Source organism: Kazachstania africana, chromosome 11, assembly GCF_000304475.1.
Source record: "Kazachstania africana CBS 2517 chromosome 11, complete genome".
NCBI lineage: Eukaryota > Fungi > Ascomycota > Saccharomycetes > Saccharomycetales > Saccharomycetaceae > Kazachstania > Kazachstania africana.
In genome coordinates this window covers 184,661-209,380 of record NC_018950.1, presented here as the reverse complement: position 1 = coordinate 209,380, position 24,720 = coordinate 184,661, and the positions used below count along the sequence as shown (strand labels likewise).

Sequence of the window (24,720 nt, the reverse complement as noted above, 5' to 3'; positions counted from 1 at the left end):
TCTTATGAAGCGGTTGGTTTCTATGGAGAGCCGGGTTACACGCCCCGTTCGTTTTTCTCGAATCCTTCTGGTGGCAAAAAATTGAATAAAGATGAGAAAGGTAGCTTTATGTATTGGAAGTTGGCGGTAGTGGTGATCGATTAGAATCTTATATAAGAGGGTCATTGGGCAGCATGGATATTATTTTAGGTATAAGAGTACAGGATTCTGTCATTTTAGCATCTTCTAAAGCGGTAACTAGGGGTATTTCTATATTGAAGGATACAGATGATAAGACAAGACAACTTTCACCACATAATTTGATGAGTTTTGCCGGTGAAGCTGGTGACACTGTCCAATTTGCAGAATACATTCAAGCCAATATGCAACTCTATGCAATTAGAGAGAATTTCGAACTTTCGCCAAATGCAGTTTCAAGCTTTGTGAGAAATGAGCTAGCAAAATCAATCAGATCAAGAAAACCATATCAAGTTAATGTGTTGATTGGTGGTTACGACATTAAAAATAATAAGCCTGAATTATATCAAATTGACTATCTAGGAACGAAAGTCGAATTACCCTACGCTGCACATGGTTATTCTGGTTTTTACACTTTTTCTCTATTAGATCGTCATTATAGACCAGATATGTCACTAGAAGATGGATTAAAATTGTTAAAACTTTGTATTGCTGAATTAGATAAGAGAATGCCCGTAGATTTCAAGGGAGTAATAGTAAAAGTTGTGGATAAGGATGGTATAAGAATCCTAGATGACTTTTGAGTCCTCTCGAACATATACTTCATCTATTCAATTGTAGATATCATATAATTTAGATTACTTCAAAAGTACGACGTATTCCTATTATGTTTTTGTGATGCGAAGTGGAATTACTACGTCAAAACTGCTAATAACACTAGCAGTAAACATGGCACAGAGGGGAGGTGAATATTAGCTGCTCTCATCATAACATACAACTGGAAAAGTGAACAAGCGTAAAGGCGTCCATGTATGTCTCTCTGTATAGATATTTCAATGGCGTTCCATATGTATATTAAGGACGAATTTTTCAGGCTAACTAGTTGAAAAATAATCTCATCGAAAGAAAACAGATATTAAACTCGCACTCATAGAAGTCACAACATCATATTCCACTCATAATGAGTGCTACAGCACATGAAGCAAAGAGTACACTGTACGTGAATAACCTCAACACAAAGGTAAACTCAAAGAAACTCAGAGTAAATCTTTACTTACTATTCTCCATTTATGGTGAAGTGTTAAAAGTTAGTACTAACTTCAGAAAGGAAAGAGGACAAGCTTTTATCACCATGAAGGGTGTCGATGATGCAAATTTGGCTTTACTTTCATTGAATGACGAAATGTTTTTTGATAAGAAACTTCATGTTGAATTCAGCAAAAATGACACTGTAACGTTATAACCAAGTCGTATTTAAGGTTTTTTCTGAAAGACATATAGATACGAAAAAGTGTAAATAAAGCGATGCATGATAATGTAGCGTCTGATTTATGACCTACATGGAAGGGCCAACTACTTTATACCAACAAAGCCTCAACTCAATACGTCCCGTTGCACATATACTCTCCCATAAAGTATTACAACTATGCTAATGGTCATATCGAATGCTTAGAAGATAATGGCGGATAACGTGACATTTTAGCCTTCTCTGCTGCGGAGACAGAATTTACTAACCAAACCGCATATATAGATATATCAATATTTATCAATTTTTTCAATAAAACCTCATTAAAAACGCAATATATGAAGATCATCTAATACATTTGTCAATAGCACTTGTAAGCTCAACATAGTTAAAGAATTTAGTATAAAATATTGAAAAAAATATGCGCAAGCCCGGAATCGAACCGGGGGCCCAACGATGGCAACGTTGGATTTTACCACTAAACCACTTGCGCTTATTATTTGTTGTTATCAAAAATTGATTCTCATCATAATGAGACGTGATATAATTGCAATTCTACACAGTGAACGCAATGTACTAGTGCAGTAGTCATTATCGTCACTGAATTCCGCTAGATACGAATATGTTTTCCTGTTCTGACCGCCCCAAGGTGCTACTGGTAGCTGTAGTGTAGAAGCACTTATTGCCATTGCAATCGTAATGAGGCCACCTCCACCCCTTCATAGAGTGCGTTGTAGAAGGATTAATAAATTCGAATGATTTAAATGGATTTTTGAAAGATATACAATAATTTTCCTAACTTTTTGCTGTATCTTAGCTACTGCATCCAGTATTCCAGTCCCAAAAGAAAGCGTCATATTCCGTCGTCTTAACGTATGTGTTACTGCTACTGTACTGTAGACGGCGACCCGCTTGCCTTCGTGGCCATCTATCTACTTCTACAAGACGATTGGAGGTGACAAAGTCACTCAGGGAAGTTTGGTTTCTCAGCTCGTCGAATTGCTCGCTTCCAAATTCAATAACATTCTGGAATGTAGCATTGAAGTACTCATAGCAAAATGTCCACGTGTCTGCCACTGCCGTTTCGCTGAACCTAGTTGTATTCACGTACAGCCCTAACATACCTGAACCATCCAATCCCACTTGTATGTCTCCGGTATGAGGTATTGCATACAAACAGGCGAGTACGTTATGTAATACCGCGGAGTTGTTTGTTAGACCATGCCATACATACTGCATGGGGTACCTTGAGGGCTCGCTGGCACTAGCTCTGGCTAATGAAAGTGTAAAAAATAGAAATGCAGGTGCTATGTACATTATGCTTATTTTTCTGTATTAAAAGTGCCTTCATTAAGAGAGGAAAAGATGTTCTATCGACAGAAGATGACGTCTATTTATACCTTATAAATTCTTGGCACTCTCGTTAAAGATATGGTAGATTTTTTTCGCTTGTTGCATGCACGACGTCGTACAGGTTCTGTGCATTCCTACAAGCAGAAAATCATCCTGTTATGGTAAAACGTTATGTAAGCAGTCTTCGTTAACATTTACCAATCCATCATATTTTCGGCTGACAATATGTGATCTAGAACTATATACCCATCGTACTCTCATTCCAATACTTTTAGAAATACAAGCGTTAGTGGAGGGACATTTGATGAGATAATGTAAATTCTATTTATATGCGTATATTTTTCAAAGAATACATGATGTGAAAGGGTATCTATTTTGTGAACAAAGTAAGGACGTCTTCATCATGAATTTTATGATTCAGACCACATTTTTGTGGAGAATGTTTTGCAGAAGAACCCCAAACCATTGCATACTTGAACTTGTCCTTAAAATCTCTATGGATGCTATGACAGAGATCACCTATAGTGGAATTATTTCTTACAACTAAAGGATCATCAAATTTGGGTTTGATACCACGCTTCTTTGTGTAGACACGACTTAAGTTTAATTGATACCAAATTTCTTCGACGACATCTTCAATACCAAGATCCATTTCACAGGACATCACTACAGTATTTGGTTCTCTTGCCAATCTATCGACTTCTTCCAAAGAAACTGCATCGATCTTATTATAAACGTAAAGACATTTGATATAGTTACGATGTTGATCGTTGATGATATCAATGAAATCGTCAATTGTACAATTACTATCCCTAACTAGGACCTCAGCGTTGTGGATTTTATAATCTTTTAGAAGTAACTTAATCACATTTTCATTCAAATTATTTTGTGGAGGTGACTGGAAATTGATCTTTATACCACCAGTTTCCTTCTTCTTAAAATAAATATTTGGCTTTTCTTTATTTAACCTTATCCCAACAGCTTCCAATTCCTTTTCTAAAGATTCCCTTTGGTGCTTACTCTTTGTAGCATCTAAGATCATCAATATCAGATCTGCAGTTCTTGCCGTGGCAACAACTTGTCTACCACGACCTTTACCTTGAGAGGCACCGTAGATAATACCGGGCAAATCGACAATTTGGATTTCAGCACCCTGATATTTCATGACACCTGGAACGGAAGTCAATGTAGTGAATGCATAATGTGCAATTTCAGATTTGGTAGAAGTGATTTTACCTAATAATGAAGACTTACCCACAGAAGGATACCCTATCAGCACGGCACGTGCATCACCGGACTTGGCCACTTCGAAGCCTGACCCACCAGCACCACCAGAAGACGCCTGTTCATCAACTAACAGCTGTTGTCTGTATCTTGCCAATTTACCCTTCAAGAGCCCCAGATGATGTTCTGTGGCCTTGTTTTTTTGGGTTCTTGCCATCTCTTCCTCAATGGCCTTAATCTTCTCAATAATACCCATGATTTATTACACTCTAACTGTCCTCCTAGCACTCTGCTGACACTTGCCATCCTCCATCCATCGATCAAATTTCACTTCCAAATTTTTTTTCTTATGTGGTTCCTGATATTCGTTGGACATGACGGGCTTTGGGAAAGCGTTGCGACAGCAAAGTGTCAGCCAAGATGTTCAATTCAGCCGGGAAATCAACGTAAGAGGTGCTGTAACCATTGTTATCGATGAATCGGATGCATTGCTCGAAGGAATATTCTGTAGCTAGCGTTTTGAAGAAGTTGAAGAGCTGGTTTCCAGACAAAATTAGCTCATCGCCACTCAAACAGAAAAAATCTGCAAAAAATCATGATTCTGCAATGAAAGCCATCCAACCCAATAAATATAAGCCCATTGACATGATGGTGCCTGACCACTTTGGTTAGAAAATAAAACATCTGTCACATATTCAAAACTCGTTACCCGCATCCTGAATCTAGCGACATGAAAAAGCCAAAAATCGAATTGGAAAGTTCAAAGCAGTACTTGCAGTTGAAAAGACCAGCTTCTTTGAAAAGGATTGGGAAACGAGAAGGTATCCGAGAAATGAATAGCAATTCTAACGTGTCTGCTGGTGCTTTTTACCAGCCATCAAACCAGTTTTCTTTCCCTCAAGGGTCTATGTCGTTTCAAGCTCCAAATTATAACGATTCTAATACAAATGGTAATATGAACATCCAACCTGATCCCCTGCCATCCGGACTGATCAATGCGTTGTCTACAAAGGGTTATGCCCACGAACCCCCTCTCCTGGAAGAACTCGGTATCAATTTCGATCATATCACTAGAAAGACCAAGATCGTACTAATGCCAACAACTTCCATTAACAATAACGTCTCTCAAGAAATTCTGAACGATTCCGATTTATCAGGACCACTAATCTTTTTTTTACTCTTTGGCTTGTTTCTACTAATGAGTGGTAAAGTCCATTTTGGATACATATACGGTGTGGCTCTATTCGGTTCCATTTCGTTGCATACATTATCAAAATTCATGAGCAGTAACAATAATAGCAATCTAAGATTCTTCAACACAATGTCAATCCTAGGTTACTGCTTCCTACCACTATGTTTTCTCACTCTATTAGCCATTTTCATCAACTTAAACAACTCACTGGGCTATTTTGCAGGATCACTCTTCGTCTTTTGGAGTACTTGGTCCTCTTCGGGCTTCTTAAACTCCCTTTTACAATTACACAGCGCAAGAGCTTTGATTGCCTATCCTCTCTTCATCTTCTACAGCGTATTTGCCCTCATGGCAATATTCGTATGAGCTGCTCATACACATGTATATATCAATATATATAAATAAATAAATATTAGGATCACCGGTTCAAACTTTTTTTTCCTTATTCTTAGTAGCACTACAGAAACACAACAATAACAACTTGACCTGGTGCTTCATATGGATGATCAACCTAAGACTTTACTCTAGTGTGTCACACGTTACTACACCAATCTTTTATCCTAATGCAAAACCTCATTTGGGCCACTTATATTCAAGCCTCTTATGCGACGTTTACCACAGGTGGATGCAATTGAACAACGCCAAGTCACTCTTCACCACAGGAACCGATGAACATGGGTTGAAGATTCAAATTGAAAGTGAAAGGCAAAAATATAAGACTCCATTAGATTTTGTCAATAAATTATACCCAGAATTTATTAGATTGGATAACTTCTACAACATTTCATTCACTAATTTTATTCGAACCACAAATAGTGATCATATTGCAAACGTAACAAAGTTATGGGAACTATGCAATAAGAATAAGCTGATTTATAAAGGTACTCACAAGGGATGGTACTCAATCTCCGATGAAACATTCTATCCAGAATCAAAAGTCATCAAAAATCCTAATGAACCTAACAAATTTATCAATACTGAATCGCAAAATGAAGTAGTATATCAATCTGAGACAAATTATTTCTTCAAATTGTCTCAATTCCAGGATAGATTGATAAAATTTTTCGAAGAAAACCCACACTTTATACAACCAAGATCAAAACATCATCAACTTTTGAATTACTTGAAGTCCACAGAACTGAAAGATCTATCAATATCAAGACCAATATCCAGATTGAATTGGGGTGTTAAAGTTCCAAACGATGATTCCCAAATCATATATGTCTGGTTTGATGCCCTAACAAATTATATTACTTCAATTGGTGGGATCAGTAACGTCAATTCTCTTGAATGGAAGAACACATCTCATGTAATCGGGAAAGATATAATGAAATTCCATTCTATCTATTGGCCTTGCTTTCTTTGGGGCGCCGAATTACCACTTCCAAGACGTATAATAATACATAACCATTGGATATCTAATGGAATGAAAATGTCGAAGAGTATTGGAAACGTTGTAGAGCCAATTGAAATTGGCAAAAAATATGGAACGGATATAATTAGATGGTACGTATTGGAAAATTCAAATCTAGAAGATGATTCCAATTTTGTAGAACAAGATGTAGCACACCTGAAAGAGCTTTTTATTGGTAAATGGGGGAATTTAATCAACAGATGTTGCGGTACAAAATTTAATATATCAAGGAGTGTACAGCGGTTCCACTCTGAAAACTTAAGTCAAGAATACAATGAAATTATCAAAGATGATAATTTAAGAACTGAAGTGTCTAACCTGCTAAACTCGTTGAAGGAATTAAAAATTGTCATGAAAGAGGCAATTGAAAACTTTGATTACGCTCAGATTCTGAAACTTATTTGGCCAATAATCAACCATACTAATGCTATCGTACAAATTAGTAAACCTTGGGAAAGGCCTGAACTTGAGCAGGATTTGATCATTTTTACTTGCATTGAAGTTTGTCGTATTTTAGCAATTTTATGTCAACCAATAATACCAAATATATCCGAAAAATTTCTGGATAGAATTGATGTATTACCTAGCAAAAGATCTCTGAGTTTTGCTGAAATCGGTAGTGACAATAATTATGGATCAAATTCAAACAGTAAAGGTAGGGAATTACCCATATCGTAATCTTATTCATATTAATATCATTCATGTAAGTAAACATTTGGAAAAATATAGTCAAAAATGCAAAGTATATCTTTTCTGTATAAAAAGACGTGTTATATAAATCACATATTAGGTATGCTATGCTAGAAATAAGCCTGAATATTTTAAAATGGGGTATCATCATGAGTGACAGATACATCGACGTCACCAAGATCATCATAGATTTGTTCCTTCAATGTCCTGTACTGCCATGGCATGTCGTTTAATTTTTCAACATTTTCATCTGTAATACTAATTCTCTCTTTAACTTTTCTGATTTGGTCAGGATTTGAAAGTTTTTCCACGCTTCTTTTCAATTCTGGTATATCTGGTGCATGTCCAATACTCATACCAACTTTTACTAATGTTTCTAATTGCTCGCTCGAATTCTTGACCAAGTCAGAATCAAAATATAAGTTCCTTTTTTGTAATACAACAATAATGGTAGATCCACCAAATTTGAAATAACCAAGTTCTTGTCCTCTTTCAATTCGATCTCCCTTTTTACAGGTCAAAATAATGGAGCCCACCATCATGGCACCAACTGGTATGAATAAGATTTGCCCGAACTCTTCAGTTTCAATTGGAATAATTACCCTAATATTTTCTCCAAACACATCCAGTTCACTACGAACTGCCATTGGATTTACGGTGTAGTACTCGCCATCAATATATTGGGGCTCACCAATGACTCCATCACATGGACTATGGAATCTGTGATAGTCTTGAGGTGCCAGTCTAAATACTGCGACGCTTGTAGTCCACTCATTAAAAGTTTTATGTTCATAATTATTTGTCAGTCTACCAATGCTAAATTTTGTACCTTTTATCCAAATTTCTTTTGATTCCTGGATACTAGAAAAAGTAGTACACCTTGAATCGGCAGGTGAAATAAGTACTCTAGGATCTGGACTTTCTGGTGTTCTACTACCTGGCTTCAATTTCCTGTAAAAAAATTCATTAAAACATTTATACTCAGTTTCAAGACATTCCGAAGTGTCTAATGAATGGAATTTGATAAATGGTTCAATTTGCTTTACGGATAAAGGACTATCAAATTTTCTACCTTGTCGAATAGACATCACCTTCAATAATCTCTTAAATTTCTTAGTTTCAGGGCCTTTACCATTATAAAGAATTCTCATACCGACTTTAACATGTGCACTGATTTTTTCTTCAATAATAATACCAGTTTCTCTATCTTGAACAAGAATGTTGGCATTGTTCTTGCCCAATGCATATCGACCATACGTTAACTTGATGAGAACTTTGCTGAACCACCTTTTAGAGGCAAATTCTGAGGAAACATAGGACGCCTTTAGAGTCTTGAATGAACTAGAGAAGCTACATATTGAGAAATGAGTGATAAGATCATTTTCGACCATCAATTTTGATTTTGTACTATTGTTACTATTTTTTCTTGATCTGTAACATCGAGGACACCTCCAAATGTTTTTAAATTCTGAGGTTTTAGGCCATGCTACTAAACTTTCAATTAGTTCGTCCCTTGTTATGTGATCTCCTGACCAGGGAAGCTTTTTACATTTGCTGAAAATTTTCAAAGTGTCCTCAGTAGTAAAAGAACCCAACTTTTCGAGAAATAGAATAACCTCGACAAAATCAAAGCTTTCTTTGTCAATTCTCATCTTTACTGCGTGCTTCCAGAATGAATTTTTTAAACTGGAATATGGAATAAATCGAGTCTTGATTGTTAAAATAGGCTGTTTGTACACTTTATTTTTTGATGGAATCAACAGGTTTAAAGGTATATTAAGTTCAGTCCATGAATGATTATCATTTTGCTTTTGTAAAAAATCGTGCCAAGATAAACTATAATTGGCAATTTTATCGTTAAACGTAATAGAATCTTGGTCTATAACTTTGAAATGGAAGTTATAGTTAGCCTCATGAGGATAAACTTCAAATGCAATTGATTCGTTAAAATAAGGATCTAGAGTGTGTTTTTTAGTAGAGGTCTTGAACACTCTTCTACCAAATATAGCGACAATAAATGGATCCATATCAAAACCTCTTTTGGTCACTTTTTTCTTCATAAGTGGTAAGTTGGAAATGCAAACAAATTCTACAAATGCAACACCCATTGCATGTTGTTTCTTATGAACTTGGAAATTTGTCAAGAGTTGATTTGAAATGTTCTGTCTATAAGCTTTGTTGGATCGTTTTTTGACTCTCAATATACTATTTTCTCTCAATTTTACAGGTAAATTTTCTAGACTCGTTTCTTCATCACTGTCTGATTCATCATCCTCAGCATATCCTGTATCCTCCTCCATCGGTCTAGTATTCTCCTTTTCTAATAGTGGATCATTCTTTGATGAAAGTACCACTGTGTCATCTTCATCTAGTGACAAAAGCTTATCAAGCGTGTCACCTTCAATTATCGAATCATCCATGACGTCGTATTCATCTAGTGCTGTAACCAATGACTTCAAATCGATAGCGCTACCGCCATTGTCATCGTCAACCAAGTCACCTTCATCCTCCATTTCAAGAGCAACCTTTGAAAGAATATCTAAACTATCTATGTATTCATCTTCATCTGCATCATCTTCATCTTCATCTGCATCATCTTCATCTTCTTCTTCCATCTCCAAATTGGTAGGGGATTCCTCATTTGTGATAGAGTCAGTACTGTTGAAATTCTGGAAATCTGATGATAATAGTAAATTTTCACTAGAGAAATTTGATGTAGGCGAATGCTCCCTCATCCTTCTTGATTTTTTCTGGGCAATCTGTTTTAACAGTTTATGTTCCCAAGAACGATAACCCTCATAGGTAGTGAGTTTTTTCAAATCACAAATAAGAGTAAAACCCAACTGAATCTCACCAATTACATTCTTATTTCTCTTGTAGTCATACAATCGATACCACTTATTTGGAATATGGAAATTGTACGCATGTGGGGTCTCTTTATTCTTGAATAATTCCAAAAGTGATAATTGCACTTCTCCCACATACAGGTATGAAACGTCTCGATGGCGGTGTCGTTGTCCCAAATCTGAACCGGTCAGGACAGCCCTACTGGATGCAGCCGAAGATGCTGGACTATCCCCAAATAGTACGTCATACACAATTATTCGTAATAGGTCGGAGGTGGGATCGTCTGGTAATTTTAATTTCAATATTTGATTCCAATTCGTATGAGAGCTTTTCAATTTGTCAGTCTTTCTATTGTAAAACAAATTTGTACTAACAAGACACATGGGATTGCAGTTGAATTTCTCGAAGAAATCGATCTTCCTAGTGCTCACGACATGGACCTTCAATGAAATGGTTGGATCGTGCCTTTTCCTCGAAATAAGCCTCATCTTACCACCAGTCACGCTAACGATTCCTGGAAAACTCTCAGCGGGACCCCTCGCAACACTCTCACCTCTACAAGTGTCAGGTACACTCTCTTTCGATATAGCCTACCAACACAGAGTTTGACACACACTACCAGCTGTGTGGCATTGCTTAAGCCTCGTGCAGTTTTTTAAAACGTCAAATACCATAGATATTTCGAGAGCACGTGCCGCTAATTTTTTTTTGCCCAGCTGGGATTTCGTAATCTGTCTATATAAGGAACGATTGTGCAGTGAATTTCGCTGGCGATGAGTATGAAGCATTCAGTGTTCTGGCTAGAGTGCGACGTCTATTTGGGACTGTTGAAAGGGATTGTTGAAGATGGGTAAGAGATTTTCAGAATCAGCTGCTAAGAAGGCAGAAGGTCAGGCGAGGAAAAGAGAGCAGGCTCGAGTTAAGCAGAGGGCTGAAATGGAAAAAGCTGAGGCTGAAGAAGCTTCTAAATGGGAGCAAGGGTCTAAGAAGCCAAGTTCTAAGAAGTTGGCGGAAGAACAGAAAAAACAAGATAAATTGCAGGCCAAGAAGGAACGTGAAGCCATGCTAGCTGCCGAAGAGGCCGCTTTGGGTAAAGGTGGTAAGGGTAAGAAACGTTAATTGTGCCCGTTGGTGTTTTCGAAGTGTATTCGTTTTGATTGAATCGTATACACCATTTTTCTTTCATGTATTCCATTTTCAATACACTGACTTCTCAATAGTATGCTCGAACTTTCTTTCATGACAGGTAAAATGTAAGGGAATCGATAAAATGCATATATATATACATCCACAATACCATTCATATAATGTACAATTTAGAGCCATGTAATCTAATAATTTGTAATCACTACCCAATGAAAGTTTTGGCTCCTTGTAGCCTGTGAACAAAGCTCAATTGCTTTTGAAGAAGTTTCAATGTTCTATATCACAGAAGAAACCAAGAAAATAACCAAAGGAATGGGCATTGAAGTATGTTTCTCGAGCGGGCTAAGACATATTACACCTTACTATGCCACTAGATCGTCATTTGCTAAGGGTAGATGGTTCAACAAGTCACTTTTAGAAGTGCTGAGTGCTGAATTCGGGACATTCACAAGAGACCAATATTTGAAGGAATTTGATCTTGGTAACTACCAATTGCTAAGAAATTCGGAGAGAATGGACCCAGTAAATACATTGATAAGGAGTGGGGATATTATTGTGGTTAGACAGCATAAACATGAGCCTCCTGTCAAACAATGGTGTCTGAATCGACAAATTGAGAATTTCGATCTATTAAATCGAGTTGCTGGTATGAATATAGTGTTTGAGGATGACGATTTGTTGGTCTTAGATAAACCAAATGGACTGCCAATCCATCCAACTGGGAAGTTCTATCATAATACGTTGATTGAGATTTTGAAATCACATAATAAAAATGTCTTCCCTACATACAGGTTAGATAAAGTTACTTCTGGGTTGATAATCCTGGCAAAATCAAGCGGAGTGGCTAAGATGATTCAGGATAAGATTAAGACTAGGAATGTAACCAAGTTATATCTTGCACGAGTCAAAGGTAAGTTTCCTGGTACCGAGCCTGTTAAAATGGACTCACCTATCTATACAATAGATCCCAAGAGGAGGTTCCCCGCTGGGCTCACCACGTCAAGAGATGCTACCACCGAATTTTCACTATTTAAATATTTACCAGATGTCAACGAAAGTGTGGTTCTTTGTAGACCGTTGACAGGTAGAACGCATCAAATTAGAATCCATCTATTAAGACTCGGATATCCTATTGTCAATGATCCACTTTATTGTCCCGAAAAGTCTTCATTCCCTTTGAGACTACGATTTATACGAAATATACTTAAATGGGAGGATTCTGTGGAACCTGTTCCTCAGATATTTGACGCTATTATAAATGAATATGAAGATGTAAGACTCAAGAAAAGTCAAAATTTAGAAAAATGCAGTGAATGTGGTTCATTTGAGATCAAAGATTCACCCATTGAGGAATTAGTTATATGGCTACATGCATGGAAGTATTCTATTGATGAGGCATCAACTTTTGAAACGGATTTGCCAACATGGGCGTGTTAAAATCAGCTCGTTGATCCCTTGCTAGACAAGGAAACTCTCTCAGTACTCGGTTGTTATTATTTTATAATTATAATAAAAAAGTGGAAAATTATATAATTACATGTAAAATTAGATCATTATGCACCTGGAGCGTCTACTTTTCCCTTCAATCTTTGTAAGATTTCTTTAAACTTGGATCTGTCTCTGCCACCCACGATATCAGCGTCATCTTCGTTAATTAGTTGCAAGACACGATCCCAAGTGGTGTTATCCTGGGTGAAGAATTGATCTCTTTTAGATAGAAACTCTTCAGATTCTTGAGAAACGGTCTTTATATTTTGTTCTTTCTTTTCATTATAATTTGCATAAAAATCATCGATATATTTGATTGCCTGTTCTTGTAATCCTGATTTTTGACTCTTCAAAGTTTCATCCCTCTCATGGACCTGCTTGTCACGGGATTCCCTCCACTTATTGATAATTTCTGCTGCATCACTATTAGTTGTTTCTTGTGGAGCTTGCGAAGGAAGTGCTGGAGATGCAGCCTGTAACTCAGCGAGCTCATCTTGATCTTCCTGGTTCTGCTGTTCTGAAGAGAACTGTTCTTCATCCGAATTATTTAATAAATCTGTATCATGTTCCGTTTTAAATTCGTCACCAAGAGCCTCTGCTTCTCTTTTCAAAAAATCTGTCTCCTCAATTGATTCTGACACAGCAACTTGCTCATCCTCCAGAGGTGGGAACTTCTCAGACATCCTAGTATATTCTATTTGATTTACTTGCAACGATCTGACCAACACTCTTCTTCTTCTTCATCACTCGAACTTGCTGGCCATATTCCCCTTTATAAAGAATTTCGAGAAAAAACACTTCCGTACATAGTGATGGATAAGATTCCACTATAAAAGAATAAGTCTATATACATCTATTCTACGTATACGCTGACGCTTCTGCCGATTTCGATGACCTCATTGGCCTTCAGGTCAAGTATCTTGAGCCCCACCAGGTCCGAGAAGTAGCCGGACATGATTCCGATCAATTTCAGGTCGACCAGAATTGTGTCATTTGGCTTCACAACGGGAATCTTGTAATCGTTTGTGAGTAGTATTATGCCTTCTGTTTGTTTCCTGTATTTCTGTAATAACTGCACTTGTTTTGCCAAAGTCGCATTTGCATTATTGAAGTTCGGTATCTTGTTATTGTGGTAGACCACCAGATCTAATGCAGAGTTTGAGAAATTCGCTATCTGTAGGGATAGAATGAAAGGTTCTCCCTTCTTTGTTGTGATCGTTTTCTGTAAAAATTTGAACTTGACGTTATTGGATTTGTTGTTCAATAGGGATGCCATCGATGCACCGGATTCTAGGAAACTATTTCTGCTTTGTAAAAGTTTTGGTGTTGAAAGTGTAGAAGACATTCTTGACAATGCACCGAGTGATTGTTGTTGTTGTTGCGATTGTTTGCTTATCGATTTCTTGATGGTGACGTCTGTCTCCCACGAAGTTAGGATCGGTATTTTCATTTCATTGCAGGATACATTATAGTCTAATGTGATTTTGACTCGATGCGGTATGGTGGAAGATTGTGGAAATGATAATTTATAAATAGTGCAGTAACTGTCATATTTATTGACCACGAGAGGTAGCTGTAGGGGCAACAGCGGCTCAATTCGCAGTTTTGTGTTCTTATTATCCACCAATTCGTAATTAATCTGTCTGAAATGCAAATTTACTTTTGGATCGTTTGTAAAATGTTTATCAATCAATTGTATTAAAGACTTGGAAGTTTGGAAATCTAAGGATGAGAGTATATAACTCTTGGATTTGAAAACAGAATTTCTTAATCGCATATTCAATAATGAGTATATCGGATATTCCAACGTAAGATGCTTTGATTTCTTTTCTTCTGGTAAGTTTATTTCAGCAGTTTCCAACGGTTGTGGGTCATCCACAGCGGCACCAGTCCTCGTCGACCATGAGTATAAAGGCTCGAAGCTGGGCAAAATTTCATCATCACTGTCGCTATTTTCTTCCTGTGGTTCCACAACCTCCATACATTCGTCGGTGTTGTATTCTATTTGGAATTTGATGACATTATCGTACCCATTATTCATTACTACGGTAGATTTAAATAGTTGATCTGAGCAAACTGTGTGTTTCAACTCCCAAATTTCCTCAGTTACCTCCTCAAAAATGTCATCAAACACATTACTAGAGTCTAACATCAAGGCATCATTGATCCAAATGGTAAATTTTGTCAAATTACCTGGCTTCAACTTGGTCTTTAAAACAACTTTCAATTGCTCGTCAAAGATAACGAATTTTCTCAGATCGTGAGATTGTTTTATGTTGGCTATATCTTCAGCTGATACACCATGGTTCAATGGGATAAAACACTCCATCCTGGACACTTTCCATCAACAGTTTATGCCCTTTATGATACTGTCAAATCCAGCATTTTCTAATGTGAAGAAAAAAAAATAAGTTGAAATACACAAGATGCGTATATTTACATGAAATTTCGATCATGAGAATTAGTGTATTTACAGGATAAAATGATCTAGATATATACCATTTGGCCCATCTCATTGAAGCCAATTTTACGATTTTTCTTATTGTCACGATTTCCAGAACCGTAACGATATGCGATTTTATCAGCTCTAATATCGGTGAATTTGAATCTTGATCTGTTTCCTCTTTTCAACTCACCAAGAATGATTCTTCTGTGACTCTTTCTCCCTGTGTCTTGCTTGACTTGCTCTTCATCTTCAGACGATAACCTTTGCAGAGTCTTTACAGCTGGTTCTAAATCCAAGACGTTTGCTGCATCAATGGGACCGAACGGTTCAGACTCGGCAATGGTGACGAATCTGGAGTTCTTCGCACTAGAAGGGATGGGAATCTCACTCAGATTCTCTCTAGTGCTTGTGGGCTTGAAAATTGGGAACATCCCATACAAAGTCTCGGACATAGTTTGCAAGCTTGGATTAATCAGATTATGTTTTGTCCAATCCTGTTCAATCTTATAGAGTCTGATTATGGCGTCCACTCTGGGCACCTTCAATCCATATTTCTGCGAGATCTGTTGCGTGGAGAGATTGTTTTGGTCCATGTCGTTGTAAATCTGTCGTTTTAAATCATCTGAAATGATATAGTTCGTTTGACAGTTGGCATTCAAAGGGAACGGCCGCAAATTCTTTCTATCTTCACGCGTTCTACTCTTCCCAACCTCTTTGTACTTCCCATTGAACGTCTCTTGCAACACATTACCGTTCACAGGATTCACCAAAGTCTCGCCCCTCTCACTATTGGGACTGATATAGTTAGGCACATGGTCTCTGGGGATCCTCGTGTACTTGTTCAGCTGGTACTCTCCCTTGTAATTTCTGGGGCCCAGAAACTGTCTCATGGCATGCTTCAAATTCGAATCGTGCTTCTTGGGATGCTCTCTCGACAGCTTCTTGAACGGATAGAAGGGATACGCAATCTTCCTTCTCGAAAGGTGTCTAACTTGCTGGAAACACACAGGATTACTTCTTGCCCTGTTCAACATACTCCACTGCTGCCACAACTACTGCTACCACGACTGCCACCACCAATTGGACTGCTGATTTACTCGAGGCTGGTTGGCCAAATGAACTCTTCTTGTATATAAATCATCGAAAACGAATTTGTTATATATATCAAGAGAAAAAAATTAGAAGTGAAAAATTTGAGAGTGGCGACTTGTTTAAGTGGCAATATCATCAAGTAAATCGAAGGGACTAGAAGCAATGCAAGCGCCAATGCAAGCACCAGTGGTGTTTATGAACACTTCTCAAGAAAGAACCACGGGTCGCCAGGCTCAAATTTCCAATATTACCGCTGCAAAAGCTGTTTCTGATGTTATTCGTACCTGTTTGGGTCCAAAGGCTATGTTAAAGATGTTATTAGATCCTATGGGTGGGTTAGTTCTTACAAATGATGGTCATGCTATTCTACGTGAGATCGATGTCGCTCATCCTGCGGCAAAATCAATGCTAGAATTGTCAAGAACTCAAGATGAAGAAGTTGGTGATGGTACCACCACGGTTATCATTCTTGCCGGCGATATCTTGGCTCAATGTGCCCCATATTTGATTGAGAAAAACATCCATCCTGTAATTATCATTCAAGCTTTAAAAAAGGCGTTATCTGATGCCCTAGAAATCATCGACGAAGTAAGTAAACCTATTGATATAAATAATGACGATGCAATGAAAAAATTGATTAATGCTTCAATTGGTACCAAATATGTCAATCTTTGGTCTGAAAAGATGTGCGAATTGGCTCTTACTGCTGTTAAGATTGTCAAAGTCGATCTAGGTTCCGTAAATGATCAAAATGAACCAATTTTTGAAATCGACACTAAGAGATTCGTTCGTATTGAAAAAATTCCAGGCGGTGAAGTGTTGGATTCTCGTGTATTAAACGGTGTCATGTTAAATAAAGACGTCGTTCATCCAAAAATGTCTCGTTTCAGAACAAACCCAAGGGTTGTACTATTAGATTGTCCTTTAGAATATAAGAAAGGTGAGTCTCAAACAAATATTGAAATTCAAAAAGAAGAGGATTGGAATAGAATCTTACAAATTGAGGAAGAACAAGTTCAAATGATGTGTGAGCAAATTCTCTCAGTTAAACCAGATGTTGTCATCACTGAAAAAGGTGTTTCTGATTTAGCTCAACATTTCTTACTAAAAGGTGGTTGTAGTGTATTAAGAAGAGTTAAAAAATCAGATAATAATAGAATTGCTCGTGTCACCGGTGCTACCATTGTAAATCGTGTCGAAGATTTGAAAGAATCTCATGTAGGTACAGATTGTGGTACTTTCAAAGTTGATCTAATTGGTGATGAATACTTCACTTTCCTAGATGATTGCAAAAATCCAAAGGCATGTACAATTATGTTACGTGGTGGCTCCAAAGATATCTTAAACGAAATTGAACGTAATTTACAAGATGCTATGGCCGTCGCACGTAATGTCATGTTAGCCCCATCTCTATCCCCAGGTGGTGGTGCCACTGAAATGGCCGTTTCTGTTAGATTGGCTGAAAAGGCTAAGCAACTAGAAGGTATTCAACAATGGCCATACCAAGCCGTTGCAGATGCTATGGAATGTATTCCACGTACTTTGATTCAAAATGCTGGTGGTGATCCAATTAGAATATTGTCACAATTAAGAGCTAAACATGCCCAAGGTAAAAGCACTTTCGGTATTGACGGTGATCTAGGTAAAATCGTCGACATGGTAGATTACGGTATATGGGAACCTGAAGTCATTAAGCAACAGAGCATAAAAACCGCCATTGAAAGCGCGTGCTTATTGTTAAGAGTTGATGATATCGTTAGTGGTGTCAGAAAGCAAGAACAATGAACTCAAAAATAAAGATTAAAAAAAAATAAAAACAATCAAATAAATTAAAACCATAATATATTAGCATCTTGTCTGTTTGTATAAAATTTCCCCTCTAAATGTATAGAATATCTATTTTCAATTATAATAAAAATATAAATTAGTTACTTATTTTGGTACTGTTACAAATACGATATATATGCATATATGTGTATTCTTTATAAAAAATGCATCAGGATGTTCGCTTTTTTTTGGAATCCTTTAATATATCTTTATTTCTAGATAATTCTGGTTCGAGATCTAGGATGAGCTTCCTTAAATTGTCAGAACTTTTGTCGACTAAAAATGACTCAATATTGTTACGAACTGATTTCAAAGTAGATGTAATGGGTAATTTGCTAAAATTATTACTATTCAACAAGGTATCAAAGACTGTTTGCCATAAATCTTTTTGCCAATATCTTTTAAGATTATTTTTAAGTTTGACTTTCCCATTAGGTGAGTCAATAGTTTCAATCAACTTTCCAAACAACATTGAATGAATGATGCTTGCTAATCCATAATAATCTGCTTCATAACTCCATGGTTTGCCCATTCGCATTTCATAACAATCTTGTTGATCGGTCTTCCAATCAGCTTTAAATTTTATACCCGGCTCAAATAACGTTAAATCGAACGACCTACCAAAATCAATTAAATAGACACCTTTCTTATTCCAACCATTTGCACCTTGGGCGTTATACTTCCCCAGATTTTTATAAGATTCAAATCGAATCATACAATTTTCTGGTTTCAAATCCCCATGAATGATTCCAATTTCATGCAAAGTTTCAACAATTTTCATTATTTCAACAGTTAAAAACATGCATAAGATTTCATCAACTGAGTCATTTTTATCCTTTGTAATATTAATCAAATCCAATACAGTACCTTGATTTGCATAATTTAATACTAAATAACTTTCATCTAAGAAACAATGTAGAGAGCTGGCATCGATGACAGAATTCAAAATGTTTGAACCTTGTAACCTATTTTGGATTTGTTTTAAAATGTAATATTCCCAAACATTCGCTGGTTTTTCAACTTTTAATGCTTTAAGATCACCTGTACTTGATTCTGCTAAATATACCGTAGCGTAACCACCTTGACCCAACTCACCTCTTATACAGTAGAGATCACTTGTCATCTTGAAATCTACAATAGGATTTTTGTTTTCATTGATTGATAACCTATGGATTTTTTTCAAATATGAACTCATTTTTAATGACTTATCATAACTATAAAAGGTGTCATACTTTGTTAAAGGCGGTGAAATTGTGGATAATAGAGATGCTCTTAGGGATTCGTCGAGTGGATGTTCTATAATTTGTTGACGTGGTTGCGTTAAGAATGGGGAACTTTGTGTTGATGTAAAATTTTGTTCTTTATGCTCAATTGTGGTTTCAGATATCTCTTTGATTGGAGTAATGAAACCTTGATTTATATTTTGATATTGTGGTTCAGGAGATTTTACAATCTCGTTGTCAACTTCTTTCGCGACAGGTTGTTTAACTTCAGTTAAATCATCAATATTTGGTCTTGTGAATTCCTGAGTAAAATTTTCATAGATTGAAAATCTATTCGTTGTATTTTCATCATTATTAGTAGATATGCTTGGATCTTTATAATCCTGGTTGAACATTGAGTAAACTTCTTTCATTGCATCTTTGGAGAAGAACGTTACAGTTTGAGTTGGTGAGGATGTTAAAAGTTTATTTGACTTGATTGTATTCTCGACTGAGGAGTCCTTTAATGGTAAGATTGAAGTTTTTGTTATTACACCGTTTTGTTGATCATTTTGAGTGGAGGTCAATAGTGGAGGCTTTGGTTTTTCCTGTAAAGGAGCTAATTTTCTTTTCTTTGATTTATAATTATTCTTATGGTAAACATTTCTTGATAGAGCTAAAATTTGATCAAAATTAAATTCTGATGAGTTATAGATAAGGTCGAAATTGCAGTCAATTTTCTCAGGCTTCCTATTTTCTATATTTACAATTTTGTAGACTGGAATATTATCATTATTATTATTATTATTAGTGGTAGTGTTGCTGTTGATATTATTATTGTTATTATCATTATTATTATCATTAAAGACATTTAATTTTGATGTCTTTTTAACGGGTGAATCATTCAAAATTTTAAGTTTTATAAAAGGTGGGTCATCATTTGATTGGAATATATTAAAATTAACTAATTGCTGCCAATTATCTTGGAAAAGGTCCAATTCTCGAAGTTTTGTCTCAATATCATTGAATTTTTTAATCAATCTATTGTAAGGTCTTGAATTTTGATTTATTCCCACGTTTAGGATATAGAGAGATTCTAAATTGAGATTAGCTTTCCATAATAGTTTCGAATACTCTTCATAGAACAAGGACAATTTGGAACCGATATTATTTGAATACATAAAATTGAATATTGTCAAATAATCATTTAAGTTTTCAGATTTGATAAAATCCATATAAAGTAACCAAATTTTCAAGAATCTTGGATCATTGTGATATGTTTCAAAACTCTTGATGTATGATAGACAACGTTCCATGATGTCTATTAGAAAATCGAAATTTTCATTTGCTTCATGTATCCATGAAATATAATCTAGGAATAATTCCAACGGATCATCCATATCTTCGAGGTCAGTGAGCAGTCTCTTTTCGAAAATGAGTCTGATGTCATTATTACTCGGTTCCATAGGTGGAGCTCTAACGGGGGGGGGAGAGAGTTTGTGTGTGGGAGGATGGCTATTATCCAATTTTGTATTATTGTTATCAAATTTTTCAAGATGAGCATTAACGCGTTTTAAAAACAAAGGTGTTGAAAGCATAATGAATATCAATAAAAGACAGTTGAGTCACTTAACGGGGGGGTGGGTAAAAATGGCACTGATTGATGTACAGTTGCTCATATATCGTGTGTGAATGTTTCGGGTCAAGTTTCTCATTTGGTTACTGATGTTCGTCCATCGGGCATTTTAGAGTGAAATTTTCAACAAAACAGGCCTTGTTGGCGCAATCGGTAGCGCGTGTGACTCTTAATCACAAGGTTAGGGGTTCGAGCCCCCTACAGGGCTATTTTATTTTTTAATTTTTTCCCACAGTCGAAAAAAAAAACGTCAAATTCAACAGTTACCCGCTCGTACGAAAATGAAACAAACGGTAATCATAAGACCCAGTACAAATCAGTGAATACAGATATATCTCAGTGCTCACTCACACATCGCACATTCTCAACTCAGACAGATACAAATTGCAAGCCACGGTCACCCACTCAGTTTGGCTCTGCCATCCTTTTCTCACCGCTAACAGCAGCCACACAAAAACATCACCACACACGATTTTCCCACGCGATTCCTTTTCCACCACCACCACAGTTTATATAATTGCTGCCAACTGCTTATCACTGTGATAGTCACAATGAATCATAGTTCATATTGGTGGAAGTATAAACTTATATATATATGTATATACATATAGTCATGGTATCTTAGTCTTGTAGTAATGTCATAGTGATGGTAGTAGTGGTAGTAGTTTTACTAGTAATAGCATCAATATGACAACTGTAGAAAATGATAAACTGCTAAAATTGGTAATGAATGATTCTGAGTTAGGCACCAGATTACTCTCATTACTACTATTAAATAATAATAATAATAAGACCGATCTTCTCAATAAGATAAATAACAACACTACAACTCATACTACAGAAGACGAACATCGTTTGAAGAAAAGACAGAAAAACACAGAAGCTTCAGCTAGATTTAGAGCAAGACAGAAGATTAAATATAAAGAAAATTTAATTAAATTAAATGAATTAAATACAAAGATTAACAAATTCAATAACAAAATAAGTTTGTTAGAATTGGAAAATAAAAATTTGAAATTAAAAATACAGAAATTCAATGAATTGAAAACTAATGAATTACTAAATAATATTAAAAAAATAGTATATAAAACCTTCCCATATCATGTAAATAAATTTCGCAATTTAAATATTATTTTATCTATTCTTTTGCTATTATTATTCTCCCTCTCCCCGGTAGATTCAGTCTTTATCAAGTCCAGCATCTTCATTGTCTCCATTTCCTTATACTCGATACTTTGTATAGTCCTGATCAAGTTCTCAGCATCACTTTCCCTCCCGTTTGTCTCCGTATCAAAACTAGTGTCATCGTCAATCTCCCTCACAGTAGTATACTCTTGACAAATTGAACTGAACTTGAACGTAACAACGTCCTGATACGACGTAGACAATGGTGGTAACAAATCTTCGATCAAACTATCTTCAATTTCTTCATTCTCAGCATTCATCTTGCCATACTGCTATTGCCCTATTCTCCTTCCATTCTCTAATCACATTCCGATATATATATATATATATATATGTCAGTCAAGCAGCCATGCCAAGAGTGTATATCAAATATCTTCCATTCAAAAACGATCTTTTACCATTTAAAGATATGACCTGATTATTGACTGGCTGCATCAAGCACTCCGGATAAAAGTTTAATTATTCGCATAGTACCCATCAACTTATTAGTCGTCTGAATCAAAAAACTCACGGGCAGCAAAAGGCACAGATAAGGTCAAAGCTGCTGATCCTCACGCATCAAATGAATCACCATACCCCCGTACACATAGAACCTAAACCTGATTCGAAATCGCTGCAAAGTCCCAACGAGTTGAAATTAGACCAAGATTGGAAGTCAATACCCAAAAAAAATTCTTCTTCTACGACGAAAAAAAGGTATAGACCAAAATTAAATGAAATTGGCAATTTACAGACCAAAGAGAGGATAAGGGAACAGAATAGAGAATCACAGAGGAAATTCAGGGAAAGAAATAATTCATACAAACAAAAGATTCAAGAATTAGAGACAAAATTATTACAATATCAAACGTTACTGAACGAGAAAAATAACATTATATTAAAATTAAACGCTAAGATCAAATCATTAAATCAAGATACTTGCAACAAAACATCTTCTTCTCTATGTTCAAAATGTTCCGATATCAATCAAACCTGTATAAAACCATTTAACTAATTCATCTATATAATATAATTCATGATTTCATTGACAATTTTGAAAATTGTTGGAACTTGAATATTCAAGTTGCCCGAATCTTTTGATTTACTTGAAGAAGTAGTAGTAGATGTAGCAGTAGTCATACTACTACTATTAGATTCAATAGAGCTCGTGCTGACTTCAGATGAAGATGTAGCTTCCACAGAGGAAGAAATTTCCAAATCGTATTCGGCATCGCAATCACCTTCGGTCGACAAGATAGTACCCATTGGTTCACCAGCACCACTCTTGAAATAAGCTGATGCAGCAGTTGGCATTTCAGGTAATGTATTATTAGCTTCCCAAACACCAGCTTCATAAGTTGGACATGTGGAATAGTCACTTGATTTGGAATAACCACCATCACCGGTTGGATTAGAAGTCTTATTATATTCACTTTGCAAATTAATGAAATCTTGTAATTCAGTAACGGTGTTATTTTCATTATCAATTTGGACCAGACCATAATTGTTAGTCTCGTTTGTATATTCGTAGACTAATCCACCGCTAAAGACGGAGGTCATTTCAACGTTATAAAGGGCTTCAATTTCAGTGAATGGTCTTGAATCAACGACTTCATTACAACCGAATTCACTCAAGAACATTGGCTTGGAATAACCATCGTACAATTTAACTTTTTCACTCCAACCACTAACGGTAAATGAAGAATGACCACACCATGAATAGTCATTAACGCCGAACATGTCGAGTCTAGCCATGGAATCGTTACCACAATTCAAATATTCTGCAATGAGGACTCTGTTGGAGACGATATCTGCGGCACTGTAACCGACTGGGATTGTTCTGTAATTTCTTGCCTTGATGTAATTTTTCATATCTCTAACGACAGCTTTAACGTACGTAGCAGCATTTGTATTGTTTGAATCGTTGATGACTTCATTACCGGCGAAAAACCCAAGAACGTTTGTATAATTAGCAAAAGCATCGATGGTTGCAAAGACATTTTGTAAATAGGCTGCATTGTAAGAACAAGCAGGACTATTTCTATTAATAGAAGCATCTGGAGTGTTGACATCTAAGATAAGATAGATACCTGCATCAGCAAATGCATTCATACAGTCGTCATGACTTAAAGAATTGTCTACAGTGTAGACACGAACTGTATTAATACCTAACTTTTGGAAATATGGCAAATCTCTTAGACAAACGTTAGTGTCTGCTAAGGGATCAGTAAGATTTGAAGAACCACCAGGCTGGTAGTCTACACCTCTTATATAGAATCTATCACCCGTATCACTATTGAAGAAAGCGTTACCTGTGACTTCAATAGTAGCGACAGTAGAGTTTGCAGCAATAGCCAAACTAGCCATGGTACAACCTACCAAGGAAGTTAGTAAAGATTTGAGCAGCATTATTTAAAGTCTCTTGGTATGCTTGGAGATCAGACTATAAGAGGAAGCCAGCGTTTAGTACAAGTTCTATATATATAGATATATAGATATATCTTCGAGAAAAAATTTCGTTCGAAAAGCCAAGAAAGTTGCAAACCAAGCCTCGAGGAAAAGTCCAGGCCCGTATA

At 36.3% G+C, this 24,720-nt stretch overlaps 17 protein-coding genes and 2 non-coding genes across 19 annotated transcripts; 10 read left to right on the top strand and 9 right to left on the bottom strand.

Moving 5' to 3' along the window:
* Positions 1-173: 173 nt before the first annotated feature.
* On the top strand, positions 174-761 carry PRE1 (proteasome core particle subunit beta 4; the record flags this gene model as incomplete). Its single annotated transcript, XM_003959543.1, has 1 exon — positions 174-761. The coding sequence occupies one exon, from the start codon at positions 174-176 to the stop codon at positions 759-761; it is 588 nt and encodes a 195-aa protein (XP_003959592.1).
* A 377-nt stretch (positions 762-1,138) lies between these two features.
* MSL1 (U2 snRNP complex subunit MSL1) lies at positions 1,139-1,420 on the top strand (the record flags this gene model as incomplete). Its single annotated transcript, XM_003959542.1, has 1 exon — positions 1,139-1,420. The coding sequence occupies one exon, from the start codon at positions 1,139-1,141 to the stop codon at positions 1,418-1,420; it is 282 nt and encodes a 93-aa protein (XP_003959591.1).
* Positions 1,421-1,845: 425 nt separating this feature from the next.
* On the bottom strand, positions 1,846-1,916 carry KAFR0Ktrna16G. The gene has a single exon. It is a non-coding gene; the product is annotated as a tRNA-Gly (tRNA).
* Positions 1,917-2,236: 320 nt separating this feature from the next.
* On the bottom strand, positions 2,237-2,740 carry KAFR0K00990 (uncharacterized protein; the record flags this gene model as incomplete). Its single annotated transcript, XM_003959541.1, has 1 exon — positions 2,237-2,740. The coding sequence occupies one exon, from the start codon at positions 2,738-2,740 to the stop codon at positions 2,237-2,239; it is 504 nt and encodes a 167-aa protein (XP_003959590.1).
* A 406-nt stretch (positions 2,741-3,146) lies between these two features.
* Positions 3,147-4,256, bottom strand: RBG2 (Rbg2p; the record flags this gene model as incomplete). Its single annotated transcript, XM_003959540.1, has 1 exon — positions 3,147-4,256. One exon carries the CDS (start codon positions 4,254-4,256, stop codon positions 3,147-3,149), a length of 1,110 nt encoding a protein of 369 aa, XP_003959589.1.
* A 474-nt stretch (positions 4,257-4,730) lies between these two features.
* On the top strand, positions 4,731-5,558 carry YIP1 (transporter YIP1; the record flags this gene model as incomplete). The annotated part of the gene is made up of 1 exon (XM_003959539.1): positions 4,731-5,558. The coding sequence occupies one exon, from the start codon at positions 4,731-4,733 to the stop codon at positions 5,556-5,558; it is 828 nt and encodes a 275-aa protein (XP_003959588.1).
* A 136-nt stretch (positions 5,559-5,694) lies between these two features.
* On the top strand, positions 5,695-7,284 carry MSM1 (methionine--tRNA ligase MSM1; the record flags this gene model as incomplete). Its single annotated transcript, XM_003959538.1, has 1 exon — positions 5,695-7,284. The coding sequence occupies one exon, from the start codon at positions 5,695-5,697 to the stop codon at positions 7,282-7,284; it is 1,590 nt and encodes a 529-aa protein (XP_003959587.1).
* A 143-nt stretch (positions 7,285-7,427) lies between these two features.
* Positions 7,428-10,631, bottom strand: PSD2 (phosphatidylserine decarboxylase 2; the record flags this gene model as incomplete). Its single annotated transcript, XM_003959537.1, has 1 exon — positions 7,428-10,631. The coding sequence occupies one exon, from the start codon at positions 10,629-10,631 to the stop codon at positions 7,428-7,430; it is 3,204 nt and encodes a 1,067-aa protein (XP_003959586.1).
* Positions 10,632-10,989: 358 nt separating this feature from the next.
* Positions 10,990-11,262, top strand: LSO2 (Lso2p; the record flags this gene model as incomplete). Its single annotated transcript, XM_003959536.1, has 1 exon — positions 10,990-11,262. The coding sequence occupies one exon, from the start codon at positions 10,990-10,992 to the stop codon at positions 11,260-11,262; it is 273 nt and encodes a 90-aa protein (XP_003959585.1).
* Positions 11,263-11,601: 339 nt separating this feature from the next.
* On the top strand, positions 11,602-12,726 carry PUS6 (pseudouridine synthase PUS6; the record flags this gene model as incomplete). The annotated part of the gene is made up of 1 exon (XM_003959535.1): positions 11,602-12,726. The coding sequence occupies one exon, from the start codon at positions 11,602-11,604 to the stop codon at positions 12,724-12,726; it is 1,125 nt and encodes a 374-aa protein (XP_003959584.1).
* Positions 12,727-12,842: 116 nt separating this feature from the next.
* Positions 12,843-13,460, bottom strand: CLC1 (clathrin light chain CLC1; the record flags this gene model as incomplete). Its single annotated transcript, XM_003959534.1, has 1 exon — positions 12,843-13,460. One exon carries the CDS (start codon positions 13,458-13,460, stop codon positions 12,843-12,845), a length of 618 nt encoding a protein of 205 aa, XP_003959583.1.
* A 170-nt stretch (positions 13,461-13,630) lies between these two features.
* On the bottom strand, positions 13,631-15,106 carry TRS65 (Trs65p; the record flags this gene model as incomplete). Its single annotated transcript, XM_003959533.1, has 1 exon — positions 13,631-15,106. The coding sequence occupies one exon, from the start codon at positions 15,104-15,106 to the stop codon at positions 13,631-13,633; it is 1,476 nt and encodes a 491-aa protein (XP_003959582.1).
* A 158-nt stretch (positions 15,107-15,264) lies between these two features.
* Positions 15,265-16,257, bottom strand: MRPS35 (mitochondrial 37S ribosomal protein mS45; the record flags this gene model as incomplete). Its single annotated transcript, XM_003959532.1, has 1 exon — positions 15,265-16,257. One exon carries the CDS (start codon positions 16,255-16,257, stop codon positions 15,265-15,267), a length of 993 nt encoding a protein of 330 aa, XP_003959581.1.
* A 220-nt stretch (positions 16,258-16,477) lies between these two features.
* Positions 16,478-18,100, top strand: CCT3 (chaperonin-containing T-complex subunit CCT3; the record flags this gene model as incomplete). Its single annotated transcript, XM_003959531.1, has 1 exon — positions 16,478-18,100. One exon carries the CDS (start codon positions 16,478-16,480, stop codon positions 18,098-18,100), a length of 1,623 nt encoding a protein of 540 aa, XP_003959580.1.
* Positions 18,101-18,311: 211 nt separating this feature from the next.
* BUB1 (protein kinase BUB1) lies at positions 18,312-20,942 on the bottom strand (the record flags this gene model as incomplete). The annotated part of the gene is made up of 1 exon (XM_003959530.1): positions 18,312-20,942. The coding sequence occupies one exon, from the start codon at positions 20,940-20,942 to the stop codon at positions 18,312-18,314; it is 2,631 nt and encodes an 876-aa protein (XP_003959579.1).
* Positions 20,943-21,115: 173 nt separating this feature from the next.
* Positions 21,116-21,188, top strand: KAFR0Ktrna11K. The gene has a single exon. It is a non-coding gene; the product is annotated as a tRNA-Lys (tRNA).
* A 479-nt stretch (positions 21,189-21,667) lies between these two features.
* MET28 (Met28p) lies at positions 21,668-22,318 on the top strand (the record flags this gene model as incomplete). The annotated part of the gene is made up of 1 exon (XM_003959529.1): positions 21,668-22,318. One exon carries the CDS (start codon positions 21,668-21,670, stop codon positions 22,316-22,318), a length of 651 nt encoding a protein of 216 aa, XP_003959578.1.
* Positions 22,319-22,727: 409 nt separating this feature from the next.
* On the top strand, positions 22,728-23,159 carry KAFR0K00865 (bZIP transcription factor; the record flags this gene model as incomplete). Its single annotated transcript, XM_003959528.1, has 1 exon — positions 22,728-23,159. The coding sequence occupies one exon, from the start codon at positions 22,728-22,730 to the stop codon at positions 23,157-23,159; it is 432 nt and encodes a 143-aa protein (XP_003959577.1).
* Positions 23,160-23,164: 5 nt separating this feature from the next.
* GAS5 (1,3-beta-glucanosyltransferase) lies at positions 23,165-24,553 on the bottom strand (the record flags this gene model as incomplete). The annotated part of the gene is made up of 1 exon (XM_003959527.1): positions 23,165-24,553. The coding sequence occupies one exon, from the start codon at positions 24,551-24,553 to the stop codon at positions 23,165-23,167; it is 1,389 nt and encodes a 462-aa protein (XP_003959576.1).
* Between the last annotated feature and the right edge of the window lie 167 nt (positions 24,554-24,720).